At 35.1% G+C, this 15,471-nt stretch overlaps 1 protein-coding gene, 1 long non-coding RNA gene and 1 other non-coding gene across 7 annotated transcripts; all 3 read left to right on the plus strand.

Moving 5' to 3' along the window:
* Positions 1-3,041: 3,041 nt before the first annotated feature.
* On the plus strand, positions 3,042-7,037 carry LOC103451507 (transmembrane 9 superfamily member 3). The gene is made up of 7 exons (XM_008390911.4): positions 3,042-3,379; positions 3,512-3,552; positions 3,898-4,483; positions 4,591-4,728; positions 4,823-4,979; positions 5,077-5,561; positions 6,488-7,037. Exons 1-7 carry the CDS (start codon positions 3,231-3,233, stop codon positions 6,705-6,707), a joined length of 1,776 nt encoding a protein of 591 aa, XP_008389133.2. The 5' UTR covers positions 3,042-3,230; the 3' UTR covers positions 6,708-7,037.
* Positions 7,038-7,574: 537 nt separating this feature from the next.
* On the plus strand, positions 7,575-7,690 carry LOC114820774 (U5 spliceosomal RNA). Its single transcript, XR_003768252.2, has one exon. It is a non-coding gene; the product is annotated as a U5 spliceosomal RNA (small nuclear RNA).
* A 2,540-nt stretch (positions 7,691-10,230) lies between these two features.
* On the plus strand, positions 10,231-13,673 carry LOC103418664 (uncharacterized). 5 transcript variants are annotated; one of them, XR_011574664.1, is made up of 7 exons: positions 10,231-10,465; positions 10,558-10,627; positions 10,757-10,832; positions 10,921-11,016; positions 11,388-11,469; positions 12,360-12,732; positions 13,020-13,673. It is a non-coding gene; the product is annotated as an uncharacterized lncRNA (long non-coding RNA). The 5 variants fall into 5 exon arrangements; XR_003768057.2 differs by having other exon boundaries at positions 12,647-12,732; XR_003768055.2 differs by having other exon boundaries at positions 10,271-10,465; positions 10,524-10,627.
* Positions 13,674-15,471: the final 1,798 nt, after the last annotated feature.

Consider the following 15,471-nt stretch of genomic DNA (forward strand, 5'->3'; position numbering starts at 1 on the left):
ACTTAGCACTAGGCATCAAATCAAATGCGTTAATATTTTCACTGATGAGTGGAAAGGGATTTTTTATTTTTTATTTTTTAATTTAAAAAAAAAATGATATTATCTATTATAGGGGTGGGAAGTGAGTTAAGCTTCACAATGGATGAGCCAAAATAATGTGGTTCAAATTCGCCTTTGACGATAATCGAACCTAAGAGGTATAAAATATCGATGATATCGGAAATATCGGTAGTCCAAAAACACGGAAATTTCGATGGAAATATCGGGATATTATCGATATCGATAAAAATTGAATAAAAACCACGGAAATTGTAAGAAAAACTTGGAAATTTTTATTGAAACTTTGCAGGATGTTTATTTAGTCAATTATCTATTAGTTTATCACAAAAAATTGGAAGGAAATGCATTGCATGGTAGATATAATTGATTTAAGTTGATTATATAGCGAGCTGGCAAACATTGTGAGTGTAGAAAATATGTAGTAATTAATGAAATAAGTTTAAACACACCATAATCATTTATATATAATGAATTAGTACAATATTTTACACTTTATACATTGCATGGTAAGATATATGAGTGACTTAGCAAGGTCTAAAATATCAATGATATCGGAAATATCGGTAGTCCAAAAACACGGAAATTTCGATGAAAATATCGGGATATTATGGATATTTTAGAAAGACTCTCACTTACAAGTGAAGATAAATATAACTAAACAATAATACTAACTAATTGACAAATGGAAATGGATTCCTTAAAAAAAATAAAATCAGGAAAAAGATTACGTAAAGGGATAATTAAGGCACTAACCAAACACATTATCATTCCAATTACGAAAGCAATAATTAAGGCACTAATCAAGATTACGTAAAGGAATAATTAAGGCACTAACCAACTGAATTTTAAATTGTTTTTTGTCAACCGTCATTTTAATTTTGGCTAGGGCAATATTGTAATTTGAAACCCATTCACGTCTTTGGAATAATGTTACAGCATCACGTAACGAGTAGTTGTTAACTTGTTATGTGTATCTTTTTCTTCTTTGGAATAATGTTATAGCATTACGTAATGAGCTGCTAAGTTGGTAGCTGTCATTTTGTTTCTTTTTTTGTAAGAGAACTTTAACAAAAAGCTCCCGGTACTGTTTACTTTAACGAAAAACCACATTTTTACACTAAAAGGTCAATCCTGGTACTATTTACTTTACCATTTATTTTGTCCTTATCGTTAAAACTCAAAGTTTTCAAACCATTTTCATTAATTTTCCTTTTTGTACATGATAGGGTAACATTTCAAGCTCATACAATCATATAGTTTGGTTGTCCCGTGGTGCTCTATCTAGTGATACTTCTATCAAACTTCAACTTCTTTTTTTCTTTCTAATCAAACTTCAACTTGCTACTCAGTACTACGCGGTCTGGTAATATTCCTCTTCATTTGGAAGTGAGAGGTCTTATGTTCGAATCTCGTGGATGGTGAATTCGATACCAAATTAGGTTGCTCATTGTGTGGTTTAGCCAAACTTTTCATTCCCTTAATGTAAAAATATCGATATACTAAAAAAAAAAGAACACCAATCAAAGGTGGGTGATCGACTCTTTGTAGCAAGACAGGTCATGATATTTAGAAGCAATCCCTACCAACCATAGCACTCCCCACCTTCAAAAATAAGCCGTACATATACATGTTAAGCTAGTTAACCAATGTGTTTGCCTTCTTACACTCAAGTTCGAAAACCTCCTCTTCCAATTCGGAGTAGCTCAAAAGTTGTCTTAGAATGGGCTCATGAGAGAGAGGCCTAAATCTGCTTAGCAGTTTGTCTTGTTTTGGGCCTGCTTCTTAGTCCAAGCAAGCATTTATGTCTTCATCTTTTAGGTCAAAGTCCAAATCATTAACTAGGCCCAATAGGCTTTAGCAAACACATGCGATGCGACATGCCAGTCAGCGCTGGGACGCAGCGGGTTGAGGCTAGTCGGCCACTTGCACGAGCCCAAACTTCTTTCTTTTTGTGATCTAAAGGGCTGAAAATAATAGGTCGTTGTTTGATCCAAGTATCTAAATTTAGAGAGTTTCAATTTGAGAGATTTCAATGAATTTATAAATTCATAGATTTTTTTGGAGTTTAATTGATTTGTAGAAATTTCATATAAAATTTTAATTCAATTCTCTCGAAATCTCATGGGAAGAGGTAAGATTTGTGGATGCTTAAAATACAATACGAAATCTCTTCAATTCCCTCTAATTCCTCAACTTTCACAAATTCTTTAAAATCAATTTCTAGATTTGTGGATGCTTAAAATACAATACGAAATCTCTTCAATTCCCTCTAATTCCTCAACTTTCACAAATTCTTTAAAATCAATTTCTAATTGAATACACTTGGAATGTTATAAACTTCTTTAAAATCATAATTGAATACACCCATATTTCTAAGGATTTTAATAAACTATATTAAAATTATAATTGAATACACATTGAATTTCAGAGAATCACTTAAAATCCTGATTGAATACCCCTATATTAATTAAAAGAATTAAAATCCCTCAAAATCCCAATTGAATACACCCCTTAAGTTTAGTTTTTTAATTTTAATTTGTAAATTAAATAAAAAATTCAATTGCTGAGATTGAATATGATCACATTTAACGGTAAATAAAGAATTAACGATTCAAATTTAGATCCAACAACTAAAACAATTAAAAAATCGTTTTAAGTAGATTTATTAATTTTTCAATATTTATCGGAATCTAAATATTTTTAATTTAAAATAATCTACATGAATCTTATTTATATATAAAAAAAGTTACCAATATTTTTCTTTTGCCTAAATTAAATTTTTAATAATCTCGAACAAAAATTTCATGTCAAAATCATATAGGACCAAACATTATTTTGGATTAAAATCTAAAATTTATAGGCTAAAAGTTTAGGTTTTGAATAATTAATTAAAACGCCAAATATTTATGCGGTAAAATTGAAATATGGCTTTTGCAACTAGAAAAAATAGAAAAGAAAAAGAAATATAGGATCCTCTAATCCCACAACAAAAGTTGTTGTTGCCGCCGAGTCGCTGACAAGAAAGAAAGAAAGAAAATAAATAAATAAAAGTAATTATTTAAAAAATATATAATTATCCGGTTGCTTTAGTTCCTTCGTTCATTGGCTCACACTTTCTCCAGTTGAAAAAGTATCACTCGATCTTCTTCTTCTTCTTCTCCGTCGAGACCATGAAGAACCTCCTGACCGCTCTTCCACTCGCCGTTCTAATCGCGTGCACCGCCACTCTCGTGAGATCGGACGCCTCCGACCACCGCTACAACGAAGGCGACGCCGTCCCCCTCTACGCCAACAAAGTCGGCCCCTTCCACAACCCCAGGTAACCCTATCGAGTCTCATCCAGATCTGACTTCGGATCTGGATTTCAGTCTCCATTTTCTGAAATTCTTCGTGCAATTTCTGATTTTTGAAGATTATTAATCTGCCTTTGTATCTGTTTGTTTGGTTGCAGCGAAACGTATCGATATTTTGATTTGCCCTTCTGCTCAGCAGGTTTTGCATCTCAAATTCTTTGCCTTTACATTCCTCGTTCCGTATGCAATAGTAAATTTTAGCTGCGAATTAGAAAAGATGTGCATAAAATTCTGAAATAGTAGCTTGTCTTGAGGATTTTTCACTTGGAATTTCTATTTCGGGGAGTTAATATGTTGGGAACTGCGGAGTGATTGTCCCTATACACATTTCTGATCGATAGAAGCAAAGTTTTGGGTTTTAAAATTATGATAATGATGCAGCTCTTGATTGTAGTTCTTATCGCGGAGTTTGTTTCTTGATGCATTTGCTGTGTTATTGTCTCTTTTGGTTATTAATTTGTTGGCGAATGGACATAAATGTTAGGTGATGTGAAGGAGAAGAGGGAGGCTCTCGGAGAGGTGTTGAATGGGGATCGGCTTGTTAGTGCTCCCTATAATCTTGAGTTCAGAAAAGATAAGGACTCTGAGGTTGCTTGTAGAAGGATGCTGACCAAGGAAGAAGTTGCACAGTTTCGAACTGCTGTGAAAAAAGACTACTACTTCCAAATGTATTATGATGATTTGCCCATCTGGGGCTTTTTGGGAAAGGTTGACAAGGAAGGAAAAACTGACCCCAGGGAATACAAATATTTTCTTTACAAGCATATCCAATTTGATGCTCGGTACAATAAAGACCGTGTGATTGAAATCACCGCCAAGATGGATCCTCATTCTGTTGTAGACTTGACAGAGGACAAGGATGTTGATGCGGATTTCATGTACAGTGTAAAATGGGCGGATACAAACATTCCCTTCGAGAATAGAATGGATAAATACTCACAGTCCTCTTCACTGCCACATCACTTGGAAATTCATTGGTTCTCAATCATAAATTCATGCGTCACGGTTCTCCTTTTGACGGGTTTTCTTGCAACAATTCTCATGCGAGTCCTGAAGAACGATTTCATGAAGTGAGATCTATTTTCTGTGCCTTGAGAGCTTGATGTTTTCTGAAAATCTCCTGGTTTTCTGTTTAGATTGATGTTGTCACTTATCATCTATTTAATTTCTTAATAAGGTATGCACAAGATGAGGAAGCTGCGGATGACCAAGAAGAGACTGGATGGAAGTACATTCATGGTGATGTTTTCCGGTTCCCCCAGCACAAATCTTTGTTTGCTGCTGCCCATGGTTCTGGAACCCAGCTGTTCACTCTGTGAGGATCTTATTTCATTCTTTTAGATTTATGAATTTCGTTTTATTACATGTTAGTATTAAAGGCTACTCTCTCTTCCTTTATTCATTTCCAGCACAATATTCATCTTTATGCTCGCACTGGTTGGTGTATTTTATCCATACAACCGAGGAGCTTTATTCACTGCGCTTGTGGTCATATATGCACTGACTTCTGGCATTGCGGGATATACTGCAACTTCTTTCTATTGTCAGCTTGAAGGAAAAAACTGGGTAAGTTAACCAGATTCTGTTCGGCGACAAATACAGCTTATAGTTTATGCTTTTAAAGTGAAACGGAATCATTTAGTTTCCATTTTCTTTTTGACAGGTGAGAAATTTGTTACTTACTGGGTGCCTTTTCTGCGGGCCTCTGTTCCTGACTTTCTGCTTCCTTAACACTGTTGCAATTGCTTATAGTGCAACCGCAGCCCTTCCTTTTGGTACTATTGTGGTAATTGTCCTTATTTGGACATTGGTAACATCACCATTGCTTGTTTTGGGTGGTATCGCCGGGAAAAACAGCAAGGCTGAGTTTCAAGCCCCTGTTCGCACCACAAAGTATCCTCGAGAAATTCCACCTCTTCCATGGTACAGGACTACCATTCCTCAGATGGCAATGGCTGGGTTTCTCCCTTTCAGTGCAATATACATTGAACTTTACTACATATTTGCCAGCGTCTGGGGTCACAGGATTTACACAATCTACAGCATCCTGTTTATTGTATTTATTATTCTTTTGATTGTCACTGCCTTTATAACTGTGGCTTTGACCTATTTCCAACTTGCTGCTGAAGATCATTGGTGGTGGTGGAGGTAAACACATCTTTCTTGCATTAAGTTTCTTGCTTCTATTCTAGGTTACATTGCTTATATCCTAGAAGTTAGGTTCAGTTCTCTGCTTTGTTTCAAGCTTTTTCTTTTGCTAAGTGTTTTCTAAGTTAAACTTATGCTGTGGATTTGAAGCAAAAATAAATAAGATAGAAGAAATGCTCATAATATGTTTCGAAGTACGAGAATTTCTGAAATCCAATAGATGAAGTTGTTTGGTACTAACGGTCTTCGGGGTTGTCAAGTTGTTTCCTCTATAATGTTATGTGCTTTCAGTGCTAGTGTCGTTACTTTTGAGTTATGACTCTGAAGCCAGCTCTTCGTGACTCCTATGAAGCTACTATGTTGCTGTATTTTGTAAGTAGGCTATCTTATGAGAGGTTGACTAGCAAGGACATGCTTTTGTCCCAAGTATGGTATCTACCACATTTGCTTTGTAATTCAGAGGGGTAGAGATTATCATATTCTCCGTGATCCATCCTGTGTACGGGTGATTTCATGGTTAATATTCTTATACCTTCTGATAACAGACTAACGAGGTTCTTGAAAAGCATGATTATGTAATTGATAGCATCAGAGGGAGCTCTATTTTTAAAATTCAAGGAACGATATTTCATAGAAAGTACAGTTATACTTCCGATTATGCAAAGGCGAAAGCAAGATTATTGATGTTCTCTAGACAGGATTAATGAGACTGAATCGATTTTTGGATTATCATAGTTCTTCTTTCCATTTGTACCATGATTTGTGCCTTGCTGCATTATGATTTTTCTTCTTCCTTATTATTCATTGAAATTTGTGTGATAGTATAGAGTTTTCATCCCTACATACAGCAGAGCATATATTTATTATGTCTTCCTCTTTCTATCACTTGTGTGGCTGGACTAATGAGAGTTCTTGGTTTGCGACAGGTCTTTCCTATGCGGTGGATCTACTGGCCTCTTCATCTATGGGTATTGCTTGTATTATTACTACGCCCGTTCAGATATGACCGGCTTTATGCAAACGTCTTTCTTCTTCGGTTACATGGCTTGCATTTGCTACGGCTTCTTCCTCATGCTTGGCACCGTAGGTTTCCGCGCGGCTTTGCTGTTTGTTCGTCACATTTACAAGTCCATCAAGTGTGAGTAGGTGGTCAGTTGATGGGTCTTTCGACCAGGTCCTCGTTTCTTCCTTTTTTATGATAGGAAAAAGTCGGTATTTTTGTCAGAAGGTAGGCGAGAGGGTGCCTTCAGAAGCAGAGGAATGGGCGAGCTTTCCCGAATCAAGTCCTTTCGGGGCCTCTGTTGCGCGTTTGCTTCAGGCGTTTGGGAAAATTTGGGGAATTAGGGTTTTGCCTTAACTATTCTTCACTAGATGTATGTCGTAGAATAGAAGTATGAATGTGGGGGGAACAGAAGAGATTGCTGTATGGCCACATTTTACCCCACTCTCTGAAATGACTCTTTCCATATTAGCTTACCCTTACTGTTTTTTCTAATTAGCATTTTACATTCAAATCAAATAATCGATCGGAAGGAAGGAAACAAACCTACGTTTTGGATGAGCAATTGTCCTTGATTACATCCAAATATTATAATTGCCTAGATGACTTGTTATTAGCTAATACGAGGATCCGAAAAGCCATTTAGGTCTGATGGTATTCTTCTTTATTTGGAAGTAAGAGGTCTTAGATTCGAATCTTGTGAAATGCGAATTCGATACCAAATTAAGATGTTCATTGTGTGGTTTTACCAAACTCTTTTTTCCTTAGTATAAAAATATTGATGTACTCGAAAAAAAAAACGAGGATCCGAAAATATGAAGGGAGGCTCCTCTAGCTCTAGTAGATGTAGTTTCGGTTTCAACTTTTGGAATGAATCAAATCTCTCCAAGTAGGATTTGAACCTACGACCAGTTAGTTAACACCAAATTTGTATATAGATAGGGTAAACATTACAATACAATGGCTACCATACACAGCCATTCGGCGAGCAGCAGATTCATTTAAACGTATGCAGCCGTGCGGTGAGCATAGAGCGAACTATTCTTTCGCCCCTTACTTAAGAATACTGTGTGTTCATCGCTTAAAGCAGCATACGCCTGTTTTGGAGGGTATTTCTTAAGTGAGTGCCCATACATTTATAGTTCATAAGTTCTACGAAAGTTCTACTTTGATGATAATATTCCTTAAACTTGTTAGTTGAGCTAAATTGTAATACTATCGTTAAAGAGTGCTGCTATCCTCAATCTTTTTTTACCTCTCACACACTCCTCTCAATTTTTGATCATTGGATCGAATGAATTGATAAAGATAAAGGGATAGAAATCAACAAAGGGTGTGTGAAAAGTAATAAATGACGTGTGGATAGCACCACTATAGAGTTAATTAATATTATTTTTATAATTGTTGCATGTATTATAGGAATGTAATTTCCAATTGTAATTAGTGTAGAAGTCTTGCCTATATATTCTAATATTTTTCACATAACAATACAAAGAGTCATATTTCTACCTAGTAGTCCTGCATGTGAAAGCATGATGTTCACACATGCTCATGTCACCCCATTTGTGTTGTTCGCGTATGTGGCTTGAAAATTCGTCAAATGCAAGAGGTGTGTTGAGAATAAATCCCACGTTGATGGAAGAAGTGACATTGTCTGTGCTTATAAGAAAATTGATCACTTCCCATATTGCCAATTAATTTTATAATAGAACATCAACTTCTTCATAATATCAGATGGTAAACCTGATGGCTCTAACACACAAACACAAAGATGATAGAATATTCTCGCGTGTATTAGGTTCGTGGAATACCATTGTTCTTACAAAGAACTCATTATATGGCCCAACCCAAATTGCTCTATAGTGTAAAGTGTTATTGTACAAACAAAATGCCAATTTGTATTTAACTACAACAGAATCTCTTACACGAATAACTAAATTAATTAAACGTGTTAAAATATAAAATTTGGCTCCAATACGTTCATCTCTATATAAACGTGTTGAAATTTATATTATTAGAGATTAATTAATGATTTAGAAGTTGAAATTGGTGTTATTAGACATTAAGTAATGGTTCAGAAGTTGAATTGCTTACTTGAAATTTTAATTACGGCATTGTTGGCGGCCTACGATTTCTAGCAAGCAAAGACCTGAATATGTAAAACAGAACATTCCAGTTGAAGAATGAGTAACATGTAACCGTCGAATAAAGACAAACTAAAGTTGACCCAGGCTCGATTAGCTGCTTATTATATGAAATGAAAACTAAAAATTCTCGATTGTAATTCTTGACCTTTTTTAGCTCACCCGATATTAATTATTATATAAAATTTTCAATATAAATAAAGAAAGATGGAGGAAAGATCGCATTCAAAATAGAACGACGAATTAAACGAGACAAACTACGTATAAAGACCTGATCATCGAACTAAATTCCTACTTTTTAATCTGTTTTGACTTTTAGAAATGATAGCTCAGTTGGATTCAGATACTTAATTTCAAGACTTAAGAGGAAGCATGAATTAATTCAATAAAGCGTGGGAAGAACCCTTCATAACCACCTGGTTAATTAATTGGCAGTTGGAAAAAGTGTTGATTTCTGTTATGTTGTTAATCGACTCTTTCATAATTTTTTTTTCTTATGTCCAGGATTTCCAATTTTCCATCCCATAATGTAAGCTCGTCGAACAGTCAAACTCCTTGACATGCATGACGATTTGTCACTTTATTCGAAACACGCGATGATACACGACGTGTCATAATATAAATAAAATAATATTATAAAATAGTCTTCGAAGACAGCCACTTTCGAGCCGTTTTCTGGCCAAACCACGGTGAGTTAGCCATAAAAAAAGAAATCATTCTCTTCGTCTCGTCCAGAAGTATGATTTTCGTTTTTGAATCACTTGATTTCGTTGAGTATTGAAGAAGTTGTGAACGTTTAAAGTTTACCTAGTTTCTGGCAAGTTTTCCAGTTTTCCCTCGGACCAGTCAACTTTGAGGCTATTTTCCGGCCATCTCCGGCAACCATTAGGCTTCCAAATAGATATAATCTTATTCTATATTTTCCTATTTTCATTTTGATATATTATGGGTCGAATTTGGTTAAGAAACGATTGAGTTACGAAACTTTGAAAATTGCCCAAACTTCCGGTTAAGAGCTTCGGGACACTTAACGGAGTTTTTAACGGAATGACCAAAATGATGGATAATGGACAATCTCAGGAACCATTTTGGCTATTTAGCCAATAAGTCAATAACCTTGACTCATTTTTTTGTCAAAATAAGCATTTTATTTGTTGGTCAAGAATCAATAATAAACATGACTTGGGAAACATTGAGCAACCAAATATGAAGTAGACTTCAAAAATAAACTGCGATCTCCTTTTACATGTGTGGAACCGTGCAAATTCAATCTATACTAAAAGAGAAAAACGCCTGAATCACTGTTCATAAGCACAGTGAATTTCCGATTTTGCCCTCGCTTATTTGTCTGTAATTTCAATATTAGTCTAATTTAAATCTGATTGAATCTGGACCGTTCATTGTTTTTGGGCAGTGTGATAAGAAATCAGTCCATCCATATTTTGTAATCTTATTCTCTCTGCTGATCATCATTCTTCCTCTCGCTCTCTCAACATCCCGAAAACCCCCAACCCCACCCACGAACCCAGGTACACCCAAAACAATCACCATTCTCATCCCTTCGACCTCACGAACTCAAGTCTGAGCCCATTCTTACTTTCTAGGTCAAGATTTCGTGGCTTTCATGTACGATTTGGTGAAGGTTTGAAAAAGATTGAAGCTCAATCCGTTACCTAGATTCCGGCGAGGTTTTCCGGCGAATCCGCTAGCTTCCCTGTATTTTTTGAGGCCCTCACAGTCATCCAATCACCAAATCTTAGGTATGTTTTGATTCTTTAAAATTCTAAAATTTTGCACTATAAATGATGTAAGAGTTAGTCTTCAGGGGTTTAAGAGAAGGGTGGTTTTACAGGAGTTTACATCTGAATCCGACCGCCTCTTCTTTCCCCCTTCACTTTCACGGTTCCACCCCAACATCATCGGTAAGCTTTGAAACGTTTTTATGGGTGTGAATTTCTGAATGCATGTCTAAACTTTGATTGGAATTTGGTTGTTTCCTCAATTTCCATCAACCCTTCTCACAACTTCATTTAAAATGTTCTGCATGTAAGATCTGTGTTCGTGTAGGTCATTTCAAAGGGATTTCAAGCTGGGTAGCAGAGATTTGATTCAAATTTGTGGATTTGGGTAAGAAATTGAGAACCCCTAATCTTTTCTTAAGGTTTTGGGGCTTTTTTTTATGTGATTTTATGTGAAAATTCTGGTTGCCTTGAAGGATGGTAACAACCCCCCGGCGGCTAATCGCTGGACATCACACGCCGACTTACCACCAGTGCATCCGCGTCGTTTCGGATAACTGTATTTACGGAAGGTAAGCAATTTATTCTACTTTAGATTTCAAAGATTTCTGTGCAAATTAAAGTTATCTTCTGGGGATTGTTCTGGAGATGCAAGATTTGAAGTAAGATTTGAAGTAAGAGAGAGAGAGATAGGGAAATTAATAAAGAAAAGAAAGCACACAGGTAAAACCCCAACAAGATTATGTACAGAGGTAATTGCGAAATATTTAGTGGTGCGGCAAATATTTCTTGGCTAAATTGGGAGAGTTATATTTTATTTAAGTTTTTATTTTTATTTTTATAGCTTTTGGTAAAGATTAAGTTTATGGTATTTTTGATCTTCAGAGGCCTAGAGGCTGATGAGAGCCTATTACCAATCTGCTACTACTCTAAACCTTTTCAGGGCGTTTGCCTCTAGAAGTGACTAAGCAGAGGGTCACGTAGCAGAACTTGGATTTCATAGATCACAGAGAGCAGGGTGATAGGTATGTTTCCTCACTTTTACCATTTTTGAACTTAGATTATTGATAAATTAAGCTCAGAGGCAGAACGTGGAAACAGTATTGCCTGGTCTTCTAAATTTTAATCTCAAAGGCTGTTGGTCATAGTTTAGAGGATTAAGTTCCAAAAATAGTTTGGAGTTTCGTTTTTACCAAGATTCATTCTTTTTCCATTGTATTTTCAATTTGTAGGCTTTAAAAAACTTAAGTACGTTGAATGTGTGGTTTAGGACTGATGGATGTTTTTTGAAGCTTAAGTGAGTATAAGGTCAATATACAAATCTGAGGTGAGAAATTATATACCAACTACATAATTACAAAGGGCACCAGTTTCACTTGAGGTCATACCGATGCTTTTAGGTTGTTTTTCAAGGTTTTGGAATGAAATAACGTTTTTTTTTACCAAAGAAACATAAGAGATGATAACAACTATATTAGACCTAACTTCTATATGGAGAGCAGGTATAACACTGACAAATTGAGATTGATTCGGTATAGACTGAACTATATCTTAACAATTTTTTTCCCATCTTCAATGAGTAGTTTCTCTAACACATAACTATATCTTATAAATATTGCATAATATAGATATAAATATGGGAGTTTTAACGAAAAGCCCACGGTACTGTTCACTTTAACGAAAAACCATATTTTTACACTAAAAAGTCAAACCTGTTACTATTCACTTTACCCTTTATTTTGTCCTTATCATTAAAACTCAAAGTTTTCAAGCCCTTTTCATTAGTTTTCCTTATAAATATTTCATTTGGGTTGTCGATGAGGCCAACTGGAAAATAGAGAGTTTATTTAGTATGGTAGCAAAATATATGCAATTTAGAGTCATTCAATTCTTATGTCAATTTTTTTTTTTTCAGTTCATCGTTGTCATCCAAGATGGAGGAGTTACGTATATGGGTGTCTTTAGTAGAACAAATCTTACTTTTTGAGCTTTGTACAGTTTTAGACGTAAAAGTCTCCTTGGGATAGGACCATAGCTTTTGAAAAACAATCCCTAAGGATGACATACTAACATCCTCAACTTTTTGCATGTAATATATGAATGTAAATAGAACTCTCTGGCTATGGCGTACGACCATCCCAATTTTTCTCATGTATATAAGCCCTACTTTTTACACGTTTAAGATCATTTTGAAACCCGCAGCATCGCGCCGGCCTCACTTGCTAGTGGAAAACTAATTTTGGATTTGGAATCCTTTTTCCCAACTGTGGGTTAATGCTTTCACAAAGGTGCGTTGTATATGGAGAATATTTTGCTGACCATGTTCAAGTGATTGTCATTTCACCATTCTATTTACACTGTTTGATGAGTTTAAAGATCTATGTAGTGAGTAAACATAAATCTCAAAACTCTTAAACTCATCTAATAATAATAATTAGGGTGGTGAACAATAATACCACTACTTAAGATTAGTGTGAGTAAAATGCACCCAAAATAATCAAGAAGATTATTATTAGATCAGTGTGAGTGTCATTTTCTTTCAAAAGTAAATAATGTTGAATTTTATTTGCAACAGGTCTTTCCTATGCGGTGGATCTACTTGCCTCTTCATCTATGGCTACTGCTTGTATTATTATTACGCCCGATCAGATATGTCTGGCGTTATGCAAACGTCGTTCTTTCGGTTACATGGCTTGCATTTGCTCCGGCTTCTTCCTCATGCTTGGCACAGTAGGTTTTCGCGCGGCTTTGCTGTTTGTTCGTCACATTTACAAGTCCATCAAGTGTGTGTGAGTAGGTGGTCGGTTGATTGTTATGGTAAGTAGGTCCTCGTTTCTTCCTTTTTTTATCATAGGAAAAAGTCGTCATTTTTGTTAGAAGGTAGGCGAAGGGTGCCGTCAGAAGCAGAGGAAGCAGCGAGCTTTCCTGAATCAAGTCTTTCGGGCCCTCTGTTGCGCGTTTGCTTCAGGCGGTCGGATTATTTGGGGGATTTTAGGGTTTGCCTCAAATATTCTACACTAAATGTATGTAATAGAATAGAAGCGTTAATGTGGGGGAACAAAAGAGCTTGTTGTGTAGCCACATTTTACCCACTCTCTGAAATGACTCTTTCCATATTAGCTTACCCTAGTCTGTGGTTTAGATTTTCGATTGTACTTAGTGTAGGATTTTCGTTTATATATATGGTAATATTTACCACATCAATATAAAGAGTTATATTTCTACGTAATATCAGACCATGTTGTTCCATGTGTGAAGTCTAAATGCCATGCATATTCACGTCACGCCTATTGTGTTGTCCGCGAGTTAGCTTAAAAATTCATCACACGCGAGGGGCCGTGTTGAGAATGAACTCCACATTGATAGGAGGATGGATCTTTCATGTGTTTATAAATAAATGTATTACTCCCCATATTGCCATTTAATTCTATGATGAACCTCAACTTCTTCATGATATCAGAGTATAAACCTGATGGCTCTCACAAATAGACACAAAAGTTATAGAATATTCTCTCGCATGTATTAGGTTCGTAGGATATCATTATTCCTATGACGGACTCATTATATTGCCTGGGAGTAGGATTCTCCCTCTTTCTATTTTCATCCCCTTCCCTCCCCTCCTCTCACATATTTTTTTTTTGTCTTATTGTCTTTATAAAAAAATTAATATAAGATGTTGACGTGACTTAACTGTAACCATTCAAATAGGAAGAAAGGGAAAGGGAGAGAGATTAGGAGGGAAGAGAATCATCCTCCATATTGCTTGACCCAAACTACTCTATAGTGTAAAATATTATTGTAAAAACAAAATGCCAATTTGTTTTAATTATAAAAGAATCTCCTACAAGAATAACTAAATTAATTAAACTTGTTAAAGTATAAAATTTGCTTTACTTACATCTTTATATATATATATATATTTTTTTTTTTACTTACATCTTTATATATAAACAATAATTCAACTTTCATATGGAAACATCTCTATATATAATAGTAATTCTTGACACAATAAAACAATGACTCCACCAGCTAGGAATATTATTTCTCAGATTCACCGGTCAAAGAAGTATACTATTCCAATCAACCAAAAGGTCTTTAAAAAAGCATTGACTTTAAATTTTGGATAGTGCTATTCATTCGATATTTTTTTTACATTTCACAGATTCATCTTAATTTCTTAATCGTTAAATTAAATAAATTGGAGAAGATCAAAAGATAAAAATTAACAGAATATGTAAGAGATGAAGAAGAGTGTGTTTAGCGCCATCCTAAATTTTTAGATGAAGTTTTTGTTCTTTATTTCTTTCCCGCCAAGAGCATGGGATCAAACAATAATCATAATTCAGCGTCAATCTCAAGAAGTAGATCATGAGGGCCAAAAATTGAGGCAAAGGTAATTCCTTAGCGCTGAGGAATATGATCAATCTTGTCCAATTTCTCCTCAGTCAAATACTAATCGAAGATGTCAAGATTTTGATTCATTCTTTCCTTGTTTAGCTTTTTGTTACCATGTTCACAGCTTGCTCGCACACGATACACCCACCTCAATATATCACATATATATAGAAGTATACCATGTGTTGGCTTCCAGTTGTACCTATGTAGAATCATGGTCACTTTATAACAATCTAACAAGTTAACAACAAACAAAACATGTTGTATACATTTTAAAAATTTTAAACAAGTTGATTCCAAAAAATTTAAATTTTGTGGAAAATTTTATCCATAATATACATAAAATTTGACATTTTCAAGGCAACTTCCTAAGTTCAACATCATGCGAAGCTTATACACTGGTGGATGGTTTGACAAATTTAGGACATCAATATTCTTAATTATGTTTGTAATTTTCAAATGTAATAAGAGGAATGCTAGCTACATTTTCTATTTGTATTTCCCTATCTACCTTTCTCACTCATCACTTGACACGTATATTCTACTAATAAATTAAACTACACAATTCATGCTTTTAAGGTGGAAAATGAGTATGTGAATAACACTATTAAATTAGAATTTATGACTTTAAT

Source organism: Malus domestica, chromosome 13, assembly GCF_042453785.1.
Source record: "Malus domestica chromosome 13, GDT2T_hap1".
In the NCBI taxonomy this organism is placed as follows: domain Eukaryota; kingdom Viridiplantae; phylum Streptophyta; class Magnoliopsida; order Rosales; family Rosaceae; genus Malus; species Malus domestica.

What these genes read in the sequence shown, in the direction of transcription:
- LOC103451507 (XM_008390911.4), top strand. Translation starts at nt 3,231, where the DNA reads ATGAAGAACCTCCTGACCGCTCTTCCACTCGCCGTTCTAATCGCGTGC. An exon ending in AGCTTGAAGGAAAAAACTGG is followed by an intron (nt 4,980 to 5,076) that starts GTAAGTTAACCA and finishes TCTTTTTGACAG; the next exon opens with GTGAGAAATTTGTTACTTAC. An exon ending in GATCATTGGTGGTGGTGGAG is followed by an intron (nt 5,562 to 6,487) that starts GTAAACACATCT and finishes GGTTTGCGACAG; the next exon opens with GTCTTTCCTATGCGGTGGAT.